We start from the raw sequence: 25,164 nt of genomic DNA on the forward strand, positions 1-25,164 counted from the left end.
CTAAGTAATTGCTATTAACTTTATTCATTGTAGACTACACCTACTGGCAGGAAGCCTGGGCTATATGTCAGCAGACTTGCTCCACGGGGCAGATGATACGCCTTGCCAGCTCCACAGAAGCCCAGGGACACTCTAGAGAGCAGGCCTGTAAGGTGGCAGTAGGCCTGAGATGGCACTGACAGCATGTCAGGAGGCATACTATCCTTCTCCCAAGGAATTTCCTTCATGAAATTAGAATCCTCAGTTGGTGAGCATTCAAGGAGAACATTACTGAAGGGACAAGAACACATGCATAGAGGCTGCACCAGAGCTGTGAGCAGAGCAGGTGTGTGTGGGGACAGCTCATGGCAGTTGACAGCCACCCTTCCCACACGTGCCACAGGCAGATCTCTGGAGATGGGAGGCACATGGTGTAGCATCATCTGATGCATCAAGTGTAAAATCTGCCCACCTCCATTGCTGTCTCCAGACCTTAGAGAACATGTTTCCCAGTTACAGGTGCCCCTGTGCATACCTGCCCCGGGCTCCTTTGTATACGCCGTCCGCCCTTGCTTCTGAAACATCTTCAGAGATAGCTCGCCAACCCTTTCATTCTCCGCACTGATTGCCTTTTGGATTTCCTGTATCTCCCTTTTCTGGGCCAGAGGAAGCTCTTCGGCTTTTTCTTTAGTCTCGTGTTCATTATTGCTTTCGTCATCCCCATCACAGACCTCAAAGTCATCTTCATAATCCTGCGGACAAGGCGACTTTGGCAGCCTCAGGCAAGTGAGGTGATGCTCATATACAACAGAACATTACAACTATAATTTAACGTAAGCAAAACTCTTATAGATAGAGGAGATACTGTAATTCACTTAACGTTGCTGTAAATTTATACTATACTGCTGCCTTTGTTTTTTCTGAAAACGAACCATGTATACTAACAAGTACTAATAATGTATAGACCGTGTACTAAGACTGTGAAGGGTTATGTGTACATATATACAGCACTGAATACAGCGCTGCAAATGGGGTTAAACTACAGAACTCTCTAAGCACTGGTGGGAATACAGCAAGCTTTGCACAGGAAACAACCAGATCCACATCAAACCTTACCAGACATGGACAAAACAGAAAATAATTACTATATATGCACTAAGTTTTTAAGAGCAAATTGTTAAACTGAGAAAAATTTAAATTTTATACATACCACAAAATCATCTTCTAAGTTGGGCAGATACTCATCAGCCCCAGGAGCCTCGAAATTGTTGTCTTCCTTTGCAGGTTCCTTGAAGCAAAAGTTGAACATAAAGCAAAACAAACAAAGTCAATCATAAAGAAATATTACAAAAAGGTTATAAATATGTGTTTTCTAGTGATCATGTGATGCCGATTTAAAATTAATGATAAAATAGAACAATTAAAGATTATTTTAAAAGATGCCCTGGGAAGAACACACTACACTTTACAAAAAGCTAAAAAGGCTTGAAGCTTTCACCATAAACAACAATAAATGTTTGAGACGTTTATTCTACAATGAATATTATATAATATACATGTGTAATATATACTGGAAACAAGACAATGTTCCAGGTTCTATAAAAACAGCGGTTCAAAGTGCATGTACTACAGTGGGTCTCTGAAAACATTATGCAACTGGACTGATGAAGTCACGTATACACAGGAAGCAAAGAGCCTTTGCAATCACTAGCTATACATTTTCAAACTGCTTCATAACTGGATCACTTAATTTCTCCTTTAAAAACAGCATCTTCCTTTTTAGTGTTCAATTTCAAATTTTAGTAAATGATTTTCAATTTTCTGTTAAATGTATATTAACAGGTGGTGTGACAGCAAACACCGGGAATCTAGGCTGACTGGAAGATGGAGGCAGGCACAACATAGTGAGACCTCGTCCAAAGAGGGAAGGGGACAGTACACATGCCACATGACTACAATTGCTACTTTCCCCCAACTGATTACAAAGTGACGACTTAAGTCATCTTTTCCTATGTTATACACAAAGTGATGGTTAACATCAACTTGACTAGACTGAGAAGCATTTACAATAGTTACAAAGCACATCTCTGACTGTCATGAAGATGTGTCCAAAGAGTTGAGATCAACTAGGGGAAAAGCCAACTCTGAACAAGAGCAGCACAGCTGCAAATGCTGCAAATGCTGCAAATGCTGCAAATGCTGCAAATGCAAGTGCTACAAATGCTGCAAATGCTACAAATGCTAGGGGCCTGAGCCTGCAGTGCAGTAAATGTGAGCATCATTAGGATACACTGAGCAACGCTCTTGCTGCCGGCTGACCTCAGGATGAGTCAATGCCCTGGAGAACAATACCTTCAATTCCCTCTTCTTGTGTTCTTCTTTCAAAGATCTCTCCTTTTTATCCGCGTGACTCCGGCGCCTCTCCTCATCATAATGCAGTCCTTCCTTGTGCCTCTTCTCTCTGTGTCTGTCTTCCAACTCCCTGTCAGAGAGCAAGCTCCCCTTCTCCTTGGAGTGCCTCTCTCTTTTCTCCCTTGTGCTGCTTTTCTCTCGGTGCTTCTTCTCCCGATCTGTATCTTTCACCTTCCTGTGCTTCTTTTCACCTTCCTCCTTATACAGCCAGTAGTTGAGGGGATTCTCCTTACTGTCTCCATACTGCAGCTGTGAGCCAAGAGACATCTACATGAGGCAAGGGGTCACCACATACAGTGCTGTCTGTGTGTACTACAGTGATGGGCGCTGTCTGTGTGTACTACAGTGACGGGCGCTGTCTGTGTGTACTACAGTGACGGGCGCTGTCTGTGTGTACTACAGTGACGGGCGCTGTCTGTGTGTACTACAGTGACGGGCGCTGTCTGTGTGTACTACAGTGACGGGCGCTGTCTGTGTGTACTACAGTGACGGGTGCTGTCTGTGTGTACTACAGTGACGGGTGCTGTCTGTGTGTACTACAGTGACGGGTGCTGTCTGTGTGTACTACAGTGACGGGTGCTGTCTGTGTGCACTACAGTGACAGATGCTGTCTTTGTGTACTACAGTGACAGGTGCTGTCTGTGTGTACTACAGTGACAGATGCTATCTGTGTGTACTACAGTGACAGGTGCTGTCTGTGTGTACTACCGTGACAGGTGCTGTCTGTGTGTACTACAGTGACAGGTGCTGTCTGTGTGTACTACAGTGACGGGTGCTACAGTGACAGATGCTATGTGTACTACAGTGACAGGCGCTGTCTGTGTGTACTACAATGACAGGCGCTGTCTGTGTGTACTACAGTGATGGGTGTTTTGTGTACTACAGTGACAGGTGCTGTCTGTGTGTACTACAGTGACAGGCGCTGTCTGTGTGTACTACAGTGACGGGTGCTGTCTGTGTGTACTACAGTGACGGGTGCTGTCTGTGTGTACTACAGTGAGAGGTGCTGTCTGTGTGTACTACAGTGACAGGTGCTGTCTGTGTGTACTACAGTGACAGATGCTGTCTATGTGTACTATAGTGATGGGTGCTGTCTGTGTGTACTACAGTGACAGATTCTGTCTGTGTGTACTACAGTGAGAGGTGCTGTCTGTGTGTACTACAGTGACAGGTGCTGTCTGTGTGTACTACAATGACAGGCGCTGTCTGTGTGTACTACAGTGATGGGTGTTTTGTGTACTACAGTGACAGGTGCTGTCTGTGTGTACTACAGTGACAGGTGCTGTCTGTGTATACTACAGTGACAGGCGCTGTCTGTCTGTACTACAGTGAGAGGCGCTGTCTGTGTGTACTACAGTGACAGGTGCTGTCTGTGTGTACTACAGTGACGGGTGCTGTCTGTGTGTACTACAGTGACGGGTGCTGTCTGTGTGTACTACAGTGACAGGTGTTGTCTGTGTGTACTACAGTGACAGGTGCTGTCTGTCTGTACTACAGTGACACAATGCTGTCCGTGTCTACTACAGTGACGGGCGCTGTCTGTGTGTACTACAGTGACAGGTGCTGTCTGTGTGTACTACAGTGACACAGTGCCGTCTGTGTGTACTACAGTGATGGGTGTTGTATGTACTACAGTGAGAGGTGCTGTCTGTGTGTACTACAGTGACAGGTGCTGTCTGTGTATATTATAATGAAAGAACCAGAGACAATCACAGTCAGCACATCCGTCTCCCTAAAGTCCTCAATCCAGAAGCATTATCTTCATTCACACTAACACCCAGAACTACAAACAAGGTCTCCTAGCCTAGATGTCCTCTATCTGCCTTTAGAAAGTCCAGACCCCTGGCATGAGGGTTGTATGGCCCTTTGTTAAGCCTTGGTCTCTATGGCACCACCTCTAGTATGTACTGTGGACCTGCAAGTAGTTCAGCCATGCAAAAGGCTGAGGGACTTTGGTCTTTCTATTCCTCCCTCCCTCTCTCATTTCCAAACAAACAGAGTGTGAGTAACCTTGCTCCTACAATGAGCTACCTCTCTACAACAGGGCTAAGGTTCCAATTCTATGAGTCAAAGTCAACCTTTCTTTTTTATGCATTGATTTTCTTGGATACTCTATTATAGTGACAGAAAACTAATACAGCATTTGCCTTGTTTCTCCACCACATTCTTAATTTGTTCCCTCACCTTTAGCTCCATGGCCCTGGAGTTCCCGCTGCAGAGACTGTGTGACTTCCCTAGAAAACCAGTCCCTGTGGTGAATGCCAGCATGATGCTGCTGTCTCCATGTAGGGACACGGCCTGTGACGGTCTCTTAATTGTTGCTCATTCGCACACCGACGAGGAGCCTTGCAAGAAAACACTATGATGTAGCCATCACACGCACAAAGCTCAGTGAGTTATGTCTCACACGATCAGAGCCCTTCTGTGGTGGAACTCGAGCTCTCACTCCAATGGGAGCCTCCAAGGCAGACCCCGAACACGCTGGACTGGGTCCAGCCCAACCAAGGCTTATTCCACACTCCACTCTTTCCCTTCCTCCCAGGTCATCCCTTGACTCTCTATGTTCCTTCCACCCAGTCAGGGGCCACAGAAGAGTCTGTAAGCTCCTTCCTTGGTTCTCCTCAACTTTAGTCCACCTGTTTATCTCTGCCGGGAGACTATTTCTAGAGAAAAATCTCTCTGACTTAGGCCCTCAGCTTTAAAAGGCAGATCACTTGCCAAATGAACTATGGGAATTAGAAGCTCAGTCTAGAGAAGGAGATCTGGGCAGCCAGGGATCAGAGAGATCTCTGCCATGTGCGCACAGAAAGTGCGCCCCTGCCCTGCCTGATCCAGGGACCAGGAACCCAGCATTGGGACCTCTGTTCCCACCTGGCGACTTTGGGGCTCAGAACAGGGCTCGAACCATCCACCACCTGGACCAGCAGTTCCCAAAGGTTTAAAGACTGCTGAGAAGGAGGTCTGGGCAGCCAGGGAGCAGAGAGATCTCTGCCGAATGAAAAACAGAAAGTGCGCCCCTGCCCTGCCTGATCCAGGGACCAGGAACCCAGCACTGGGACCTCTGTTCCCACCCGGCAGCTTTGGGGCGCAAAACAGGGCTCAGACCATCCTCCAACTGGGCCAGGGGAGATCCAGGGACACAGACCAGATACAAGGGAAAGACAAGAACATATCACTGACAACAAGATGGCAAGAGGAAAGCGAAAGAGTATATCCCCAAGGAAACCAAGACAACCTGGCAACACCAGTACCCAGCTCTCCCATAACAGCAAACATTGCAATGACAAACACTCCAGAAAAAGAAGACGCAGACCTAAAATCATACCTCAAGACACTGATAGAGATCCTTAAACAAGAACGGGAGGAAAAGCAAAAAGAATCAGAAACTTTTAAAGAGGAAACAAGAAAAACACTCAAAGAACTCAAAGAACTAGAGGAAAAGAGAAGCAAAGAGATGAAGGAATGGAAGAAGGAATTTAAAACGGAAATTGATACACTAAAGAAAACACTAAAAGAGATAACCCTAGAGATAGAACACCTAAAAAAGAAATCAGGAGTCACAGAAGCAAGCATTTCCAATAGACTACAAGAGATGGAAGAGAGAATCTCGGGGGCAGAAGACAACATTGTAAACGTAGACAAAACAGCCAGAGAAGATGCAAAAACCAAAAAGCTCCTAACCCAAAATGTCCAGGAAATCCAGGACACAATGAGAAGACCAAACCTAAGGATAATAGGAATAGAAGAGGGAGAAGAGTATCAACTAAGAGGCACAGTAAATATCTTCAAAAAAATTATAGAAGAAAACTTCCCTACCCTTAAGAATGAGATGACCACGAGCATAAAAGAAGCCTTCAGAACTCAAAATAGGTTGGACCAGAAAAGAAATTCCTCCCGACACATAATAGTCAAAACACCAAGTGCCCAAAGCAAAGAATGAATACTAAAAGCAGTAAGGGAAAAAGGTCAGGTAACATATAAAGGCAGACCAATCAGAATCACATCCGATTTCTCTACAGAGACTATGAAAGCTAGAAGAGCCTGGACAGACATCATGCAGACCCTAAGAGAGCACAAGTGCCAGCCCAAGCTGCTATACCCAGCAAAACTATCAATCACCATAGATGGAGAGACGAAGATATTTCAAGACAAATCAAAATTTAAACAATATCTGACCACAAACCCAGCACTACAACGAATTATAGGTGGAAAACTCAATACAATGAGGGGAACTACATCCTAGTAAAAACAAGAAAACTCCTAAGCAAGAAAACCAAAAGAAGAAAAAGACACAGACACAACCCAACCTACAAAAGCAATAATAGCAGGAAACAGAAACCACTATTCCTTGATTTCTATTAACATAAATGGACTCAATTCCCCAATAAAGAGACATAGGCTATCAGACTGGATACATAAACAAAATCCAGCCTTTTGCTACATACAGGAAACTCATCTCAGAGACAAAGACAGACACTATCTCAGAGTAAAAGGGTGGAAAAAAACTTCCAAGCAAACAGCCTCAAGAAGCAAGCTGGAGTGGCTATTCTAATATCGAATAAAGTAAACTTCCAACCAAAAGTTATCAAAAAAGATAAGGAAGGACACTTTTTACTCATTACCGGGGAAATCTGTCAGGAGGAACTCTCAATCCTTAACATATATGCTCCAAATACAAAAGCACCCACATTCCTAAAAGAAACCCTACTAAAGCTCAAAAAATACATTTCAACCCACACAATAATAGTGGGAGACTTTAATACCCCACTCTCTCCAATGGACAGATCATGGAAACAGAAACTGAACAAGGACACTGTAAAACTAGCAGAGACTATGAACCAACTGCAATTAAAAGATATCTACAAAACATATCATCCTAAAGTAAAAGAATACACCTTCTTCTCAGCACCCCATGGCACCTTCTCGAAAATTGACCACATAATTGGACACAGAATGAGCCTCAATCGATATAAGAAGATTGAAATACTCCCATGCATCCTCTCAGATAACCATGGCCTACGGGTGATCTTTAACAACAACAAAGACAACAAAAAGCCCACATACACATGGACACTAAACAACACTCTGTTAAACAATAGCAGGGTCAAAGAAGAAATAAAGAAAGAAATTAAGGATTTTCTAGAATTCAATGAAAACGAAAACACAACATACCCAAACCTATGGGATGCAATGAAAGGAAAATTCATAGCCCTAAGCGCTTCCAAGAAGAAACTGGAGAGAGCATACATCAGCAACTTGACAGCACAGCTAAAAGCTCTAGAACTAAAGGAAGCAGATACACCCAAGAAGAGTAGACAGCAAGAAATAATCAAAATTAGGGCAGAAATAGACCAAATAGAAACAAAAAGAACCATTGAAAGAATCAACAAAACCAAGAGCTGGTTCTTTGAGAAAATCAACAAGAGTGATAAACCCCTAGCCAGACTAACTAGAGGGCAAAGAGAAAGTATACAAATTAACAAAATCAGAAAGGAAAGTAGAGACATAACAACTGAAACTGAGGAAATTCAAGAAATCATCAGATCCTACTACAAAAACCTATACTCCACAAAGTTGGAAAATCTGGAGGAAATAGATGAATTCCTAGACAGATACAAGATCCTAAAGTAAAACCACGACCAGTTAACCATCTAAATAATCCCATAACACCTAAAGAAATAGAAGCAGTCATCAAAAGCCTCTCAACCAAAAAAAGCACAGGTCCAGATGGGTTCAGTGCAGAATTTTATCAGACATTTATTGCAGACATAACACCAATACTCTCCAAACTATTCCACAAGATAGAATCAGATGGAATACTACCTAACTCATTTTTTGAGGCTACAATAACCCTCGATCCTAAACCACACAAAGACCCTACGAGGAAAGAGAACTTCAAACCAATCTCACTTATGAACATTGATGCAAAAATACTCAACAAAATCCTTGCACACCGAATCCAGGAACACATCAAAACAATCATTCGCCATGACAAAGTAGGCTTCATCCCTGGGATGCAGGGATGGTTTAATATAAGGAAATCCATCAATGTAATCCACCATATAAACAAACTCAAAGAACAAAATCACATGGTCATCTCACTAGATGCTGAGAAAGCATTTGACAAAATTCAACACCCCTTCATGTTAAAAGTTTTGGAAAGAAAGGGAATCCAAGGTCCATAGCTAAACATAATAAAAGCAATATACAGCAAACCAACAACCAACATCAAACTTAACGGCGGGAAACTTGAAGCAATCCCACTAAAATCAGGGACTCTACAAGGCTGCAAACTCTCCCCCTACCTATTCAACATAGTACTGGAAGTCCTGGCTGGAGCAATTAGACAGCAAAAGGAGATCAAGGGGATACAAATCAGAAAGGAAGAGGTAAAAACATCACTCTTTGCAGATGACATGATAGTGTACTTAAGTGACCCCAAAAATTCCACCAGAGAACTCCTACAGCTGATAAACAAGTTCAGCAAAGTAACTAGATACAAAATTAACTCAAACAAATCAGTAGCCTTCCTATATTCAAAGGACAAACATGTGGAGAAAGAAATTAGGGAAAAATACCCTTCACAATCGTCACAAAAACTATATACCTTGGTGTGACTCTAACTAAGCAAGTGAAGGACCTGTATGACAAGAACTTCAAACCTCTAAAGAAGGAAATTGAGGAGGATCTCAGAAAATGGAAAGATCTCCCACGCTCATGGATTGGAAAGATCAACATTTTAAAAATGGCCGTCCTACCAAAAGCAATCTACAGATTCAATGCAATCCCCATCAAAATTCCAACCCAGTTCTTCATTGAGTTGGAAAGATCAATGTGCAATTTCATATGGAATAACAAAAGACCTAGAATATCGAAATCCATTCTCAACAACAAGAAAACAACTGTGGGAATCACTAACCCTGACCTCAAGCTATATTACAAGGTAATTGTGCTGAAAACTGCATGGTACTGGTACCAAAATAGGCACGTGTATCAATGGAATAGAATAGAAGATCCAGAAATGAGCCCTCACGTATATGGTCACCTGATTTTTGACAAAGGAGCCGTAAACATTCAATGGAAAAAGGACAGCCTTTTCAACAAATGGTGCTGGTTCAACTGGCACTCAGCATGCAAAAGAATGAAAATAGACTCTTTCTTATCACCTTGTAAAAAGCTCAAGTGTAAGTGGATCAAAGATCTCCACATTAAACCAGATACACTGAAACTATTAGATGAGAAAGTAGGGAAAACCTTAGAACACATAGGCACAGGAGAAAATTTCCTGAACAAAACACCAATGGCTCAAGTTCTAAGGTCAAAGATTAACAAATGGGACTTAATGAGATTGCAAAGTTTCTGTAAGGCTAAGGACATTGTCAAGAAAACAAAATGGCAGCCAACATAATGGGAAAAGATCTTTACCAACACCACATCAGATAGAGGCCTAATATCCAAGGTATACAAAGAACTCAAAAAGCTAGACACCAGAGAATCAAACAACCCTATTAAAAAATGGGGTACAGAGCTAAACAAAATGTTCTCAGTTGAGGAATATTGAATGGCTGAGAAACATCTAACGAAGTGCTCGACATCCTTAGCCATCAGGGAAATGCAAATCAAAACAACCCTGAGATTCCACCTCACACCATTCAGATTGGCCAAGATCTAAAACTCAGATGACAGCAGATGCTGGCGAGGTTGCAGAGAAAGAGGAACACTTCTCCACTGTTTGTGGGGTTGTTAACTGATACAACCACTCTGGAAATCAGTCTGGCGAAAATTGGACATAGTACTACTTGAAGATCCAGCTATTCCACTTCTGAGCATATACCCCAAAGACACTTCAATATACAACAAAGAGACATGCACCACAATGTTCATAGCAGCTCTATTTATAATAGCCAGAAGCTGGAAAGAACCCAGTTGTCCTTCAGTAGATGAATGGATACAAAAATTGTGGTACATTTACACAATGGAATACTACTCAGCCACCAAAAACAATGACTTTACCAAATTTTTAAGAAAATGGCTGCATCTAGAGAATATCATCCTGAGTGAGATAACCCAGTCACAAAAGAACAGACATAATATGCAGTCACTGATAGTGGGATGCTAACCCCAGAGGCTCGAAGTGCCCCAGAAACAACTCACAGACTGTGTGAAGTTCAAGAAAAAAAAGAAAAGAAAACAAAGCAAAAAAAAAAAAGAAAAAAAAAAAGTCATGCACAATCCTTACACACGGAGAACATGTTGACTAATTCCGGGTTACACCCTGTTTTACATGTACTTTTTGCTCATTGTAAATAGTAAGACCTTAATGCAGAGTATCAAACCTTGAAAAAAAAGAAGAAAAAAAAAAAAAAAAAAAAAGCCAAGCACTGAAAAAATAAATAAATAAATAAATAAAAATAAAAAAATAAAAGTTTGTGATAGTGCTTAAAGAAAAAAAAGAAAGAAAGAAATAAGAGAATAAAGCTCTTTATTTTTTAACCTGAAAAAAAAAAAAAGAAAAAGAAGAAGCTCAGTCTAAAGGACCTATCCTTTATAGACCTATCACAAGGCCCAGACAACTGTCCACATCATCCCTATCAGCTGGAGTAGAAAGAGGATGTGCTAAGCATTCAGTACACCAAAGGACAGACTTACCTATGTCATAATTTGCACTTACTTATAAAAATAATATTCCTCAAATTAAATTTTAAAGGAAGCAACATGAATGCCTGGCAGAGTTAATTTTCTACAGTAAAGTAAGGACTAGCACTAACAGTTACGTGTCGCACATGCATGACTAACGAGCACCCACAGAGGGCAAGGCGGAGTCCATTCTCATGGTCATTAGCCCAGGATGACAAAAAAAAAAAAAAAAAAAAAAGTGGTGTCCTGGCTACTCCTGTGCCAAGTTGACCCAAGGTGGAGTCTCTGAGAGAAGGGAACCTCTGAGGAGAGGCCTCCATAAGATCCAGCTGACTTAGTGACTGATGGTAGGACAGCCCATTGTGGGTGGTGCCATCCCTGGGTTGGTGGTCTTCTGTATGAAAACAGGCTGAGTAAGCAGTGAGCAGCACCCTCCATGGCCTCTGCATCAGCTCCTGCCTCCAGACATGTCTTGATGATGGACTACAGTGTGGAAGTGCAAGCCAAATAAACCCTTTCCTCAAAGGTTCCTGCTGGGGCGTTGTGTTTTATCGCAACACACACACTCACACACACACACTCACACACACACACACACTCACACTCACACACACACACTCACACACACACACACACACACTCACACACACACACACACATGCACACACACACTCACACTCACACACACTCACACACTCACACACACACACACTCACACACACACACACACTCACACACACACTCACACATGCACACACATGAATGCTAATCATCCTACTGTGGAGATTAAACACTATATGTATACACTGAAGTGTCACAGTCTGCCCTATAGTGTGTATAATTATTACACGCCAACTAGAAGTCAGAAATGTATTTTAAACAAAGAGAGTGTGCAGACGCTTCATTTCCTTCCTAGATTAGCAGTGTTCCGAGAGGTCAGCAGGCTAGGGCCTGAAAGCCTCACCTTTCTTTCTCGGTATCTTCTTTCTCTCTCTTCATCGACTCTTTCAGGGTCTTCGTCTCTCCTTTCTCTTTCCTCAGTCCGTAGTTTACTTGCTAAGAAAACACAACAGCACAATTTTAATATTTAAATCTTTATCTTACCAAGAAAACTACCTAATAACTTGCTGTATTGCACAAATGTTCATTAATTTGTATTGTAAAACATTCTTCAACTAACACATTCTCAGAACTCAAGAGTAGTGCCAGGATCTAAACTTAAGTGGAAGAGAAATGTGGCAGGCTCAGAAACAGATACAGTCCTCCCCCACCCCAGCCTGTTACTGAGACAAGCGGGTAAATGTCTGTGTACCCCTGGAAGCAGAGAGCGGCCTCACAGATAACGTCTGACAGGAAGCTGAAGCCTATGAGGCAGCTTCGGCTAAGAGGGTGAGTCACCACCACCCTGGTGGTGTTATGTCCAAAGCACTGAGTCCAGAAACACCAGCTACAGCTGGAAGCTCGTTAGCTTACAGTTAAGAAAACGCAAAGGGCAGGGCTTTCACTTAGGGATAGCCTTGCCTACCATGTACAACAGCCCTGAGTTTGATCCCCAAGCCCCCAATACTACAATAAAACTAACACTTTGATGGAATACTTTTATTAAAGCCCTTTACTTTTGTTTATTCACAGAGACTTAAGATTTATTGAGATACTAAGTTTTAAAAAGGAATTTCAAAAGTTAAAAACACTAGTAAATACTAAGAAAATGTTTCCTTTGTTGATTGAATTTTTTTAAGTTCATAGTAACAAGCACGGACAATAGGAATCCAAACGTAAAGCATCTGTTTCCTAAATCTAAAGGTGAAGCATCCATGAAAACACAGAGAAAATAAACAATGAACTCAAAGGGAAAAAAATGCTTCAAACAGTGAGAACTTTTAAACAAAATACAGGCCAAGAAAATGGCTCAGCACATAAAAACACCAGCCAGTCAAGCCTCACAAACCCAGAACCCATGTAAGCTGGTTACTCTGCACACACATAATCCCAGCATTCCTCCAGCAGGATGGGAGGTAAGGAGAAGAGGATCAGCCAGACTCTCTCAGGACAGCTAGCCTAAAACATAATGTGGCAGGAAGAGACCCCACCTCAATGGGGAAGGCAAGAACCAACTCCCGAAATTATCCTCTAACCTCCACTCAGAGTGTAGGACGCTTACGTGCGTGCATACACACACGCACACACACGCGCACACACACACACACACAATCAGTTGAGCAATCCATCAACAGCAAAGGAGACACAGCTGGCAAATTAACAAGTAGCCGGGGTGACACTGCAGGTCGAGTCGTGATGCAGACACACCTGTGTGAACTTTCTTTTCCACTTTCTCCAGCATCTGCCGGCCGCGCATGTCTCGGCCCAGGAGGTCATGGTAGGCCATGGACTGCCTGAGCTCTTCTTTCCTGGCCCTTCGGTCTTTCTCTCTCTCTCTGTCCTTGCCTCGACTATGAGCCTTCTCTGCGTCTTGGTCTCGATGTCTCTCTTTTAGCCTCTCTTTCTCACGGTCTTTCACATCTTTCCTCCTTTCCTTGTGCCTCTCCCGGTCTCTGTCCCCGCGAGGATGTTCTATGGAAGTGTACAGGTCTCTGTCCGCTGTCTTCTCCTTGTGCCGGGCCTCTCGGTCTGGGTCCCTGCTCTTGTGCTCCCTGTATTCAGGAGGGCCCGCCTCTGAGTCCTTGTGCATCTTCTTTTCTCTGAGCTTCTTCTCTTCCTTGGGACTACCTGATTGTACAGCCTAGAACAACACAGGAAGGTCTGCCTTGACTGTGAAAGCACACGTGCATCTATCACTATCTAGACAGAAAGATTCATCGACAGCACTTTAGAAACCCCTGGCTGCAACTGCCTTCTCAGTCAGCAAGACGGAAGGCAGAACTGACGGGTATTCTTAGCGTGCTAACTGCGGTCCTGAGCCCATTTCCACAGATGCTAACTACGAACCCATGAACGTACTGACTGGCAAATCAACCTCAAGTGTGACTCGGGAGGCAGGATGCAACAGCAGACTTGCCCACGAACATGAATTCAAACTTAGAACTGCAAAAAAGTAAAACAATAAAATGTAACTTATAATACAAAGACAAAATGAAGCTGTAGTCTAAAGTTGCTGAGGCAAGAATCGTTTGGTTACTCCATAGAGAATAAAGCCCACTGGGCACAGTGGCTCACGCCTTTAGTCCTAGCACTCAAGGAGCAGAAGCAGTGGGCTTCTGTGAGTTCCAATCCATCTGCTTCATATAAGTTCCAGGCTAGGGGGCTGGAGGGATGGCTCAGTGGTTAAGAGCACTGACTGCTCTTCCAGAGGTCCTGAGTTCAATTCCCAGCAACCACGTGCTGTCTCACATCTCTAACAGGATCTGATGCCCTCTTCTGGTGTATCTGAAGACAGCAACAATGTATTCACATATATAAAATAAATAAATAAATCTTTAAAAACAAAACAAAAAACAATGTTCCAGGCTAGCTAGAGCTAGATAGTCAGGCCCTGTGTCAACAACAAACCCAAGACTGCAGAATAACCCCAGCCCTTGGGTAAATGTGACAGGAGAGCCACAGCCAGTTCAGTTCAAGGCCAGCCTAGACTACAAGGGAGACCCTGTTTAAAATTAATGAATTAACTAATTAGTGAACTGAGATTTTCTTATAACATTTTCAGGAGGACTAAATCTCAATCACAAAACTCAAACTAGTGGGGCTACCAGACTGAGCTACAAACAGGATACTTCAGTCCCCATGCAACCATACCCTAAAATATTCCAGAAGTGTGACTCTTACCTTCCTCTTTCAGTCAAAAATGCCTCTGAAATGAACTTCTTGCAACCAAAGCTATATAGGGTTGTGAGCCTGGTCACACTGTCCAAAAGCCCACAGAGGCTCATGGAACTCCCACCAAATCGTTAAAATATATTACCTTAAGGTGTCTTCTGAGGTCATCTGCTTTCCAAGTATCATCTTTGGTTCTTCTCTAAATAGCAAAGTACAAAGCCAGAATTATCAAGCCTGGCATGGCAGACACACCCATATCCTAGCACTTGGAAAGCTTAGGCAGGAAGATTCTAAGTTCCAAGCCAGTTTAGGCAATACAAGGAGATCCTGGGGGAAATGTTTAAACAACAAATTTTGTGTTTTCATTATACTAGTTGTACCAAAAATAATTAAGTAGAAAATAATTTTCATTTTCTAGTTTTGCTCTCCTATTGAAATAATAGCCGATCTAAATACAGGTCAAGAACGGGGTCTACACTGTAATCTGGGCACTTGGGTAGCCAAAGCAAAAGGATATAGAGTTGGAGGCAAGCCTCAGAAACACAGGGATACTCTGTCTCAAAAGAAAACAGAAAAGAGACAAATATTTGTTCATATTATTCACTATTCCAAGGTAATCCATAATTATTACAGAGCCCATTCATTTGGCTATTTCAAAAACTATGATTACTAAATACATAAGAAAGCAAAGTTATGGCAGTTAACTAACAGATCAAGGGCAAGCATTCTGTGGCCACATGTCAGACAGATGTGGACCAGAAAAATGACTCAGCTTTTAAGAGCAGCGGCTTCTTTCTAAAAGAGCCTGTGCTCGGGTCTGTCACCTGCAGCAGCTTACAGCTGTCTGTAACTCCTGTTCCAAAGGCGCTCACTTCAGTATCCGGCCTCCTCAGAAAACAGGCAAGTATGTGGTACACAGACATACGTATAGGCAAAACACCCATACACATATTTTTATTTAAACAAACAAACTGCCAGAAAACATTTTTCAGATAGGCCATAGTAAACTCTACTCCCAAACACTGAGCCCAGGGCTGAGTCTGGGATTTCTGCTTCTTCTGCTGTGGTTAGCCTGTGCTAGGCCAGAAGAAGGCTGTCTCCCGCCTGGCCTTCCTTGGGTTACCCAGTACAGGAGCTCAGCCGGAAAGAAGGAAAGTAGCACTGTGGGAGAAAGGCTACATGCAGATGTTCCAGCTGAGCAGAGCAGAAGCCTCTCAGGGTGTGAGTCACTGTGTACAAGCCCCAAACCTGCATCTGCCTCTTTGAAACCCCAGATGTCAGAGGAGCAGAATTTTGCCACCTGAGCTGAATGTGTTCTCCAACTGCCAGTCCACAGAATACATGAGCAAAATAAAAAGATCAGTGATGTTCTAACAATTAAATTTTAAACGATTTTTTCATATAAAATAGAAACCAAGAAGACACAAAATTTTCATTTAGCATCTAATGAATATCAGATGCTATAGTGAGTCAAATATACTAGTTGGATCTCATAAACCTGTCAAGAAAAGTAATGGGGACTAGAGAAGTAGCTTGGCTGGTAAAGAGCTTGCCTCACAAGTGTGAGGAACTTCCTGGAATGGTGGCCCATGTCTTTCTTTAATCTTGGCACTCTGAAGACAGAAGCAGGTGGATCTCTGAGTTGAGGCCAGTCTGATCATAGAGTAAGTTCCAGAACAAACAGAAATACACAGAGAAACTGTGTCTCAGAAAACAAAATGAACAAAAAAAAAAACAAAAACAAAACAAAATAACTGTGAGGAACTAAGCCCAAGTTCTCAGAACTCAGTCTAAAGGCCTGATGTGGATGTGGACCTCCTCCCGGCACCTCCATACTCTAGGGCTTCAGCCTTTTGCTGCAGACGCAGTGTCCCCCTTGATCTTCCCCATGGCCCATGTTAGCCTTTCTTCCAGCCTATCCCTCTCCTCTGTGACCCCACCAACCAGAAGACACACTCTCTACTGAGGACCTCACAACCACTGCACTAGGATAGGACACAGGTCCAAGTGACCAGGATGTATTTCTCTTTCTCCCTTCTTGTCAGCAATTCCATCCTGTGCAGATTTATTTACTTCTGCTACAGCCTGCCCACGGGAGCCCCTCCTCCAGCCTGCCCATAGGAGCCCCGCCTCCAGGCCTCCAGCCTGCCCACGGGAGCCCCGCCTCCAGCCTGCCCACGGGAGCCCCTCCTAGTCCACATCCATCCACTAGGCACTTGGCCTGTTGGTACAGACTCAAGATTCCCCCTAGTTTGTTTTTGGTGCCCTCTCACCCTTTCCTTCTACCCCATTTCCATCCCTCTGTGACTCCCCACTGACCCACAGAACAGCTCTCTATCAAGGACTCCACAACCACATTGTTTGGGGAACCACTTTCCACCAGGAACCCCACAGCCACCCACACTGGCTAGGGGGGTGCAATTGCAGCCATAGAACAGAACACCCACCATACAAAGACAAGAGCAGATGTCTACACCAAGGAACACTTGAAAGAGAATTTCACATCTGAAGAAAAGGTAAAAGAAATGCATAGCTCAAAGAAAATGTTAAGCCTAAAATAAAGCTGAAACATAAAACATCCAGGGAACTCCACACACCATGAAAAGATCAAACCTGTGGATAATAAATACATGGAGAGGAAGGAGAGGAAGTGCAGACTGAAGGCAGAGAAAATATTTTAATGTAATCATAGAAATAACATGTCCAACCAAGAAAGACAGGCTTTATCAAGTTGTAACAGGTATGCAGCGTACTAGACAGAACCAGAAGAGAAACTCCCTACAACACATAATCATCAAAACACTAAATATATAGAACAAAGAAAAATATAAATACGGCCAGGGAAAAAGACCAAGTCACATATAAAGGCAGGTCCGCTAAAGTAACATCTGACTTTTCAACAGAGATTCTAAAAGCCAGGAAGGACATAGACAGATGTTCTATAAGGTCTGAGAGACCACAGCTGCCAGCCCAGAATACTCTACCCAGCAAAACTGTCAGTCATATCAAAGAGAAAACATGATACAAGAAAAAGGGTAATTCTGGAGGAAAAACTGGGAAAGGAGACACCATTTGAAATGTAAATAAAAAAATATACAATAAAAAGGGAAAAAGAAAAAATGATACAAAAACAATTGGCTATGCACTAATCCAGTTCTTCAGAAGACACTAAAGGAAAACTGCATACTGAAGAGAAGGCTGACTGTACAGACATCAGAGGACATAGGGTTCAGCAACCCCAGAACAGTAAATCATAAACACCACTCAGTAAGAACTCTCAAGATCCGTAGTCACAATTCCCCAATAAAACAACATAAATTAGCAGATTGGATAACAGGCTCATCTTTCTGCATCCAAGAAACAAACCTCACCAGGAACAACAGATGAAAAGTACTCCGAGCAAATGGACCCACAAAAAAAGCAGGTGTAGCCATCTTAGTATGTGACAAAGGAGACTTCAAGCCAAACTAATCAGAAGAGATAGAGAAGGACATTACATACTCGTCAAAGGGAAAAAATAATATTGCTGCTAGCATTTCTTCTAGGCTCCACCCCACAGTTACCTGGCAACAACAAGTGTGCCTGACTCACTATGAAAGTTACTGCTGGCATGCACAGAACTTATGAAGCTCAGGGAGAAGGAAGAACAAAACACTCATGGGAGGAAATAAAGGGACAAATAGAGGAGCAGGGATTGGAGAAAAGATCATACACAGACTGCATCACCTGGGGATCCACCCCATATGCAGCCACTAAACCCAAGCACGATTGCTGATGCCAAGTAGTGCTTACTGGCAAGAGCCTGATATGGATGCCCCTTCAGAGGCTCTACCAGAGCCATACTGATACAGAGGAGGATACTTGCAGCTAACCATCAGACTGAACACAAGGACCCCAATGAAGGAGCTAGAGAAAGGACTGAAGGAGCTGAAAGGGTTTGCAACCCTGTGGGAAGAACAAAATTATCAACTAACCAAACCCACCACAGCTCCCAGGGACTAAAACACCAACCAGTGAGTTCCCATGTAAAGACCTATGACCCGAGGTGCATATATGCAGCAGAGGATGGCATTTCCTGACAGCAATGGGAGGAGAGGCCTTTGGTCCAGTGAAGGCTCATCTTCCCAGTGTAGGAGAATGCCAAGGTGCTGAGGTGGAAGAGGGAGGTTGGGAAAGGGAGCACCTTCATGGAGGCAATGGGAGGGAAGGGGGGGATGGGACTGCGGGAAAGAGATATCTAAAATGTAAATGTAGAGAATTTCCAATAAAAAAATTGGGGGGAGGGGGCTGCTGGGCCCCTACTTTTTCTTCTCTTGCTCTTTTATTCTCTTATTCCCTTCCCTTCTGTCCCTTCTCTCCCCCCTCCATGTGTTCACGGCAGGCCTCTCTCTCTTCCTCCTCCTCCTCTTCCTCCTTCTCTTCCTCCCTCTCCTCCTCCCCCCCTTTCTCTCTCTCTCCCTTTCTCTGTGTCTACTACCCTCCACCTCCACTCCCCATGCCCTGAATAAACTCTATTCTATACTATACCCTTCGAGTGGCTGGTACCTTGGGGAAAGGGATGTCAGCATGAGCCTGCAAGTGCACCCCCTCCCCCACCATACTGTGCCTCCACCAAACATATCCCTGGCTTCTTTTGCTTTTTTATAAAATGCAACATTTGCAGCTCTATACATTTACGTTCCAGACACAAAAGCACCTACGTTCATAAAAGCAACACCACCACAGATAAAAATCACATACTGACCTTCATATTCAAATACCTGACTGCCATCAACAGACAGGTCATCCAGACAAAAACTAAACAGAGAAGTTTCTGGAGTTTATAAAAGCAAATAAAAAATGAAAATAGCATCCTGAATCCTATATGACCACCATGGATTAAAGTTGCATATCAACAACAGAAATGCAGAAAGCCCACAAACTCGTGGACACTAAACAACTTACTACTGAATGAAAATACAACGTAGCCAAACCTACAGGACACACTAGACACACTTGTAAGACCCAAGGTCACAGCAATAAATGCCCCCATCTAAAGCTAGAGAGGTTTTTATGTTGGTAACTTCATGATGCAACTGACAGCCCTAGGGGGAAAAAAAACAAGAAGAAATAACACCCCCAAAAGAGTTAGATGGGGGGGGCGGGAGGGGGGATCAAACTCAGGACTGAAATCAAAGAAACTGTAACAACACAAACCAATAAGAAGTATCAATGAAACTATGAAGTGATTCTTTGAGAAAAAAAAATCAACAAAATTTATCATGGTAACGGATAGGATCCTAAGGACATGCTTTAAAAACCTGTATTCCACCAAACCGGAAAATCCTAAGAGATCGATTTTTGATATATACGACCTACCAAAGTAAAGTCAACAACCTTCTACCTTAAAGAGACTCAAGTTTCACCTTTCCGCTTTTTTTTTTTTTTTTTCAGGAGTCCTGTGCCATCCTTAAGTAGACACTCGCCCACCCCTCTAGATGAGTCCAGAAACGCCTCCACAAAGCGACCGGGAGCGGAGCTGAGACCTCGACCCAAACTCCGCCTCCAGCTGGCTCCTAAGTTCAGGCCGAGGAGAAACCGGGTCTCCATTGCCAGGAAAGAGTGGGGGAACGCGGGCGCGGGCCGGGTCCCGCGGCACACCGACCTTCCCAGGCTCCATCGCTCCTCGAGGCTGGGGTAGCCGCGAGTCTTCGGCCCAGCAGGCGCGGGCCACCGGAGGAAGACGAGCCCGCCGTCACCCAGCTCGACCAGCCAGCCAGGGCCTGCTGCGACGCGGGTCTGGGGAGGGCCGGCGTCCCCGCCTCCTAGCAACCGGCTTAAGTTGCTGGCCCAGCATGCCCCTCGGTTGTTCCCAGTACGCCTGCGCGTACGCGTTCCCTGCAAACCGGAGGGAGCGGTTTCTTAGGTCTTGAGCTTTGTCTGGTCCTTGATTGACCCCCACGGTTGACAGAGATAGGAGGGGAATAGTGATTGAGCTTTATACTTGAACAAGCCTTCGCCTCTTAAACTCACACCGTATACACTGTCTTTTCATGAAAACAGTTTATGGTCGAGTGCGGCAGCGCTCGCCTCTATTTAATTCTATTACAATGGAGACAAGGCAGAAGGATCTTTGTGAGTTCAAGACCAGGCTGCCTACCTAGTGATACATAAGAAGTATCTGTAAAGTAGCTGCAGAGAGGTTAAGGGGTAAGCGTATGTTAACATTCTGAGCATCTTCTGCAGACTTTTCACACAAATGTGACCACTCATGGAAGAAGCTTGAAAAGAAGCTGTTTGGCATCTACCACACTCTGAAGTTTTGGTTGCTGTTGACCTTAAATTGACTTGAGACTTTCAGCATTCTGGACCATCCAACCAGCAATCATTCACAGGTTCTACCCTGAGAGGGCAGGAATCTTGAAAGATACCCACCAAGAGGCTAACAGACCACCCGTGGCAGGTGGGAGGGAGACTGAGGCAAGAAGATTGTGAGTTAAGATACCAGGCTGGGCTATACGGTAAAACCCTGCCTCAAACAAAGTGACTTCAGTAGGAGTGCCAGTGACAGATATCTGACAGAAAGGCTAATGAAGTGACAGCGCCGGTCTTGATGCTTGCAGCCAAGCCTGACATCCTAAGTTCAACTTTCAGTACTCTAGAAGCAGAAAGAGAAAACAGACCAAATCCTGCAGAATTACCTATATCATGAAGCCTCGATATACCTGCAGAATTAGGTGGACTTTTACCTAGAGATGACACCAATTATGTTCTTAATATCTGACTTGGCAATCAATCATGTATGTCTTACTATATTTTCCACGTTTGCTGATTGAGTAGAAGATTTTGAGAATCCATTCTGATGACCTGATAACTTTCAGAGTGCTAGAAATAGAATCAAAATACAACCCATTCTGGATCGGTAGCTGCTCGTAACTATTGAGAACGATCATGTAATCAATTGTTAAGCAATGCAAAAAGCAAGAGCAGCTTATAAATTGCAATGAGCAAGTGACAGATGTCTGCCTAGAAGAAAAAAATGAACTGAGGAGTTTCCACTTTGGTTAGAATTTTAAGCATAGTTACTAGTAAGAGAAACTAGGAACCAACACTCCAAGGCAGAAAAACAAAAAATGGATACAAACTTAGGGAGGCAAGGGTTGAGATGCTCAGTAAGAACCAATTTTATTCATAACAGAGCTATGCAGTAGAATACAGTGTGAACTGTGAAGTGTACATATTGCTTTCTTAGTAGGTGTGTGTGTGTGTGTAGACCAGAGTTCAGTCTTACATTGTGTGCCTCAAGATCTGTCCACCTTGTCTTCTGAGACAAAGAAACTCACTAGAATCTTAGACTCTTCGATTAGGCTAGGCTGGCCAGAGGGACCAGGGTTCCTTTTGTCTTCCCAGCATTGAGATTCCAAGTGCTTACCACAGTGTTTGGTGTTTTGTTTTGTTCTGTTGGTTTTGTTTTCTGAGACACCGTTTATCAGTGGTAGCCTCTGCTATCCTGGAACACACTCTGTAGATCAAACTGGCCTCAAACTACTAGAGATCCACCACCTGGGCCTCTGGACTGCTGGGATCAACAGTGTGAGCTGCCGCCACCACCACCTGGTCCCATACCCAGCTTTTTAACTACATCCTCAGATCGAACTCAAATCCTCATTTCTGCATGGCAATTATTTTTAACTAACTGACTATCTACCCAGTCACTAGAGCTGCATTGTTTGCATATGTGTGTTTGTGTGGTATGTGAGTGTGTGTGTGTGTGTGTGTGTGTGTGTGCATGCTTACACATGTAAGATTGCACATGAGCTCAAGTGTAGCTGTCTTTTGCAAGTCTGTGGGTTATTTCACACTTCTTCACCTTCCCCCCATACACTTTCAGCCCCCTAACCCTAAATAAGATAATAAAGGTGATAGAAAGGAAAGGGGTTAGAAAGAGGGTCATGTTTTCATTAGACGAATGCCTGCTGGTTAGAAGCATCAAGTTCCTTGGGGGGAATTTTGGGGTTTTTTTTTTTTTTTGGTTTTTTGTTTGTTTGTTTGTTTGTTTTATTTAATGTATGTGAGTACACTGTTGCTGTCTTCAGACACACCAGAAGAGAGCATCGGATCTCAATGTAGTTGAGCCACCATGTAGTTGCTGGAAATTGAACTCAGAACCTCAGGAAGATCAGTCAGTGCTCTTAACCGCTGAGCCATCTCTCCAGCCCCGGACACAAAACTTTTTAATGTGAAGCTATAAACAAAGCATTCAAATGGGAGACAAGGTGCTACAGTTGGATGTTGGGATGGGTTCATTGGAAAAGAATAGAAGTCGTGAGGGAGGATTGAGTAAGGACCACTCTCTGCGCACTGTGGTTAGGTGAGCATGGCCTGTTCAGATGCATGGCCTGCCTTGAAGACAGATCCTTCACCCTGCCCACTCACTGTTCCCAAACATTCTTGTGTTGGTTCAGCACCACTTTTGCTACAAGTTTAATTCAAAGTTCATAACTCGTGCACTTATTACTATCTTGCATTCTCTTTTGTATAGTCTTCATTTTTAACTTCCTTGTCCCTAACTAGACTATATGCTAGTTTATAATTTCATAATATATGTGTGTGTGTGTGTGTGTGTGTGTGTGTGTGTGTGTGTGTATACACAAAGCCTTTTTATTTCACAAAGAAAGCCAACTTTGTTACAAGTCAGTACCTTTCTCTCACATCTCTCTAGGCTTTATAGTCACGTGTAGCATTGGCGGAATGTCTTTGTATATACCTCCATTGTTAACATAAGCCAGATATTTATACAAAGTGGCAACGGGGCAGAATGGTATCCAGCCCTGCCCCAGCTGCACTTCCTTTTCCTCTTTCCACCTTTGATAGTTGAAGCTCCCTAGGCTTGGGTGGACTGCTTGTCCTAGCCGCTGGAGATATCTGCCACACAGCTATTCCAGAGGATTGCTCAAGACCTTGGCTACACCCGATGCCCTGTGACTAGTCAGGAGTCTTTACATGGCTACAGCAGCTGCAGGTGCCCTGAAAGTTTCCTGAATGTATCCGCCCACCACTGCAGCCGCTCCAAATGTTCCCACTGTGATACTCAGACAGCACCAAGTCCAGCATGCCTATGAAAACTGGTATCTCTCCACTGGAGTCTCCTTCAGCAGCAGGAAGGAGGCTGCGTGCTTGCCCGCGGCTGCCCCTGTTGTCTGCACTGTTCTCACTCACCTTCCTCAGGTCAGTCCAGACAAGCGTCCGTCCTGTTTACTGCCCCCAGCAGCATAGGCTATTGTACCGTGCTGCAGCGGAAGTCCTAATCAAGCTTCTTTCCCATCGTCTTACTTGTCTTACTTAAATGTCTACGGCAGGCTGAGTGAATTGTATTGAGAGCCGGTAACAAAAAGGGCTGCTATCTCTTGAGAACAGCTAGTGGACCGAGAGCTGCCAAGCTCTCCGAGAAGCTGTTGAGAGAGGTGCTAACCCTTATCTGCTATGAGAGCTGTGGAGAGAGCTAACACTAAAAGCTGAGTCTCTAACACTCAAAGCCCAAAACTGTCATCAGCAATGTAGCTGCACTTAACCTGTGGATGACTCCTATCAAAATTGAACAACAGGAACAGAAAAACCTCTCGAGCAATGGGTTAGGCTGGCTGTGGAGCCTAAATATCCGTTCCCTGTTATCATCGGGTTCATAGCTCCACACTGCCACCCTCAGCAGCCTTAGGAGTTCCAGATTTTAGAGATCTCCAGCTCAGACTAAAGTGAAATCCATGGCTTCGATGATGAAATGATTTCAGGACTAGCCAGCACAGTAAAGCAGAGATTTTAATTCAGGATTAAACACAAAGGTCAAGGTAAGGAGAGGCGCTGAGAAGAAAGTAAAACACACGTGATTCCTCAGGACGGGCTCCTCCGGGAGAGTGAGCAAACACCGTTCTTGGCATTATCCGCAGTAGCTCTCAAAGGGTCGCTAGGAAAATGTCCCCTTGCTCATTGGTATGTGAAATAAATGGCGTAGCTCTGAAGATGTCCTGAATGTGAGTATAACCCAGTAAAGAAAAGGAAGCCCCCAGAGGTGCACAGGGACTTGGTGCATGTGTTTTCCCGGGCAGCAGTGTTTGCTGCGGAGATACCTCGGAAAGTTCACACTGAGAGGGAGAAATGCCCTAAGCAGTTGGGATGCTTTGTAGGTAAGAGACTTAAGCCAGATTCCTGTGAGGAGCTGTTTTCTCTCCTCATGCTCCATTCCCTCCCCCCAAATTTCCCTGCCTATCTACCCTGCCCCAATCTCACAGAAATTCTAATACTTTAATTTAGTGTAGGATGATGTCGTTATACAAGGTGGGTCGAGCCTATCATTGGAAAAGTCTAGGGAGGAGGGAGGAGGAGAAGTAG

At 43.9% G+C, this 25,164-nt stretch overlaps 1 protein-coding gene across 4 annotated transcripts in view; it reads right to left on the minus strand.

Annotated features, from left to right (window-relative positions):
- The window catches only part of DYNC2I1 (dynein 2 intermediate chain 1), a 61,697-nt gene extending 41,132 nt beyond the window's left edge, over positions 1-20,565 (minus strand). For 3 of the 4 annotated variants that reach the window (XM_080938740.1, XM_080938742.1, XM_080938739.1), the window contains exons 1-7: positions 20,444-20,565; positions 14,945-14,998; positions 13,336-13,768; positions 11,993-12,084; positions 2,332-2,640; positions 1,190-1,267; positions 515-731 (exon numbers count right to left, since the gene is read on the minus strand). In XM_080938740.1, the coding sequence (XP_080794866.1) occupies positions 515-731; positions 1,190-1,267; positions 2,332-2,640; positions 11,993-12,084; positions 13,336-13,768; positions 14,945-14,998; positions 20,444-20,458 (1,198 nt within the window). In that variant the 5' untranslated portion in view covers positions 20,459-20,565. Of the gene's footprint in view, positions 1-514; positions 732-1,189; positions 1,268-2,331; positions 2,641-11,992; positions 12,085-13,335; positions 13,769-13,986; positions 14,043-14,944; positions 14,999-20,443 lie in introns of those variants that run through there. The other variant, XM_080938741.1, reaches the window with a different exon arrangement.
- Positions 20,566-25,164: the final 4,599 nt, after the last annotated feature.

The sequence above is a fragment of the Micromys minutus genome, assembly GCF_963924665.1.
Source record: "Micromys minutus genome assembly, chromosome: 1".
In the NCBI taxonomy this organism is placed as follows: Eukaryota; Metazoa; Chordata; class Mammalia; order Rodentia; family Muridae; genus Micromys; species Micromys minutus.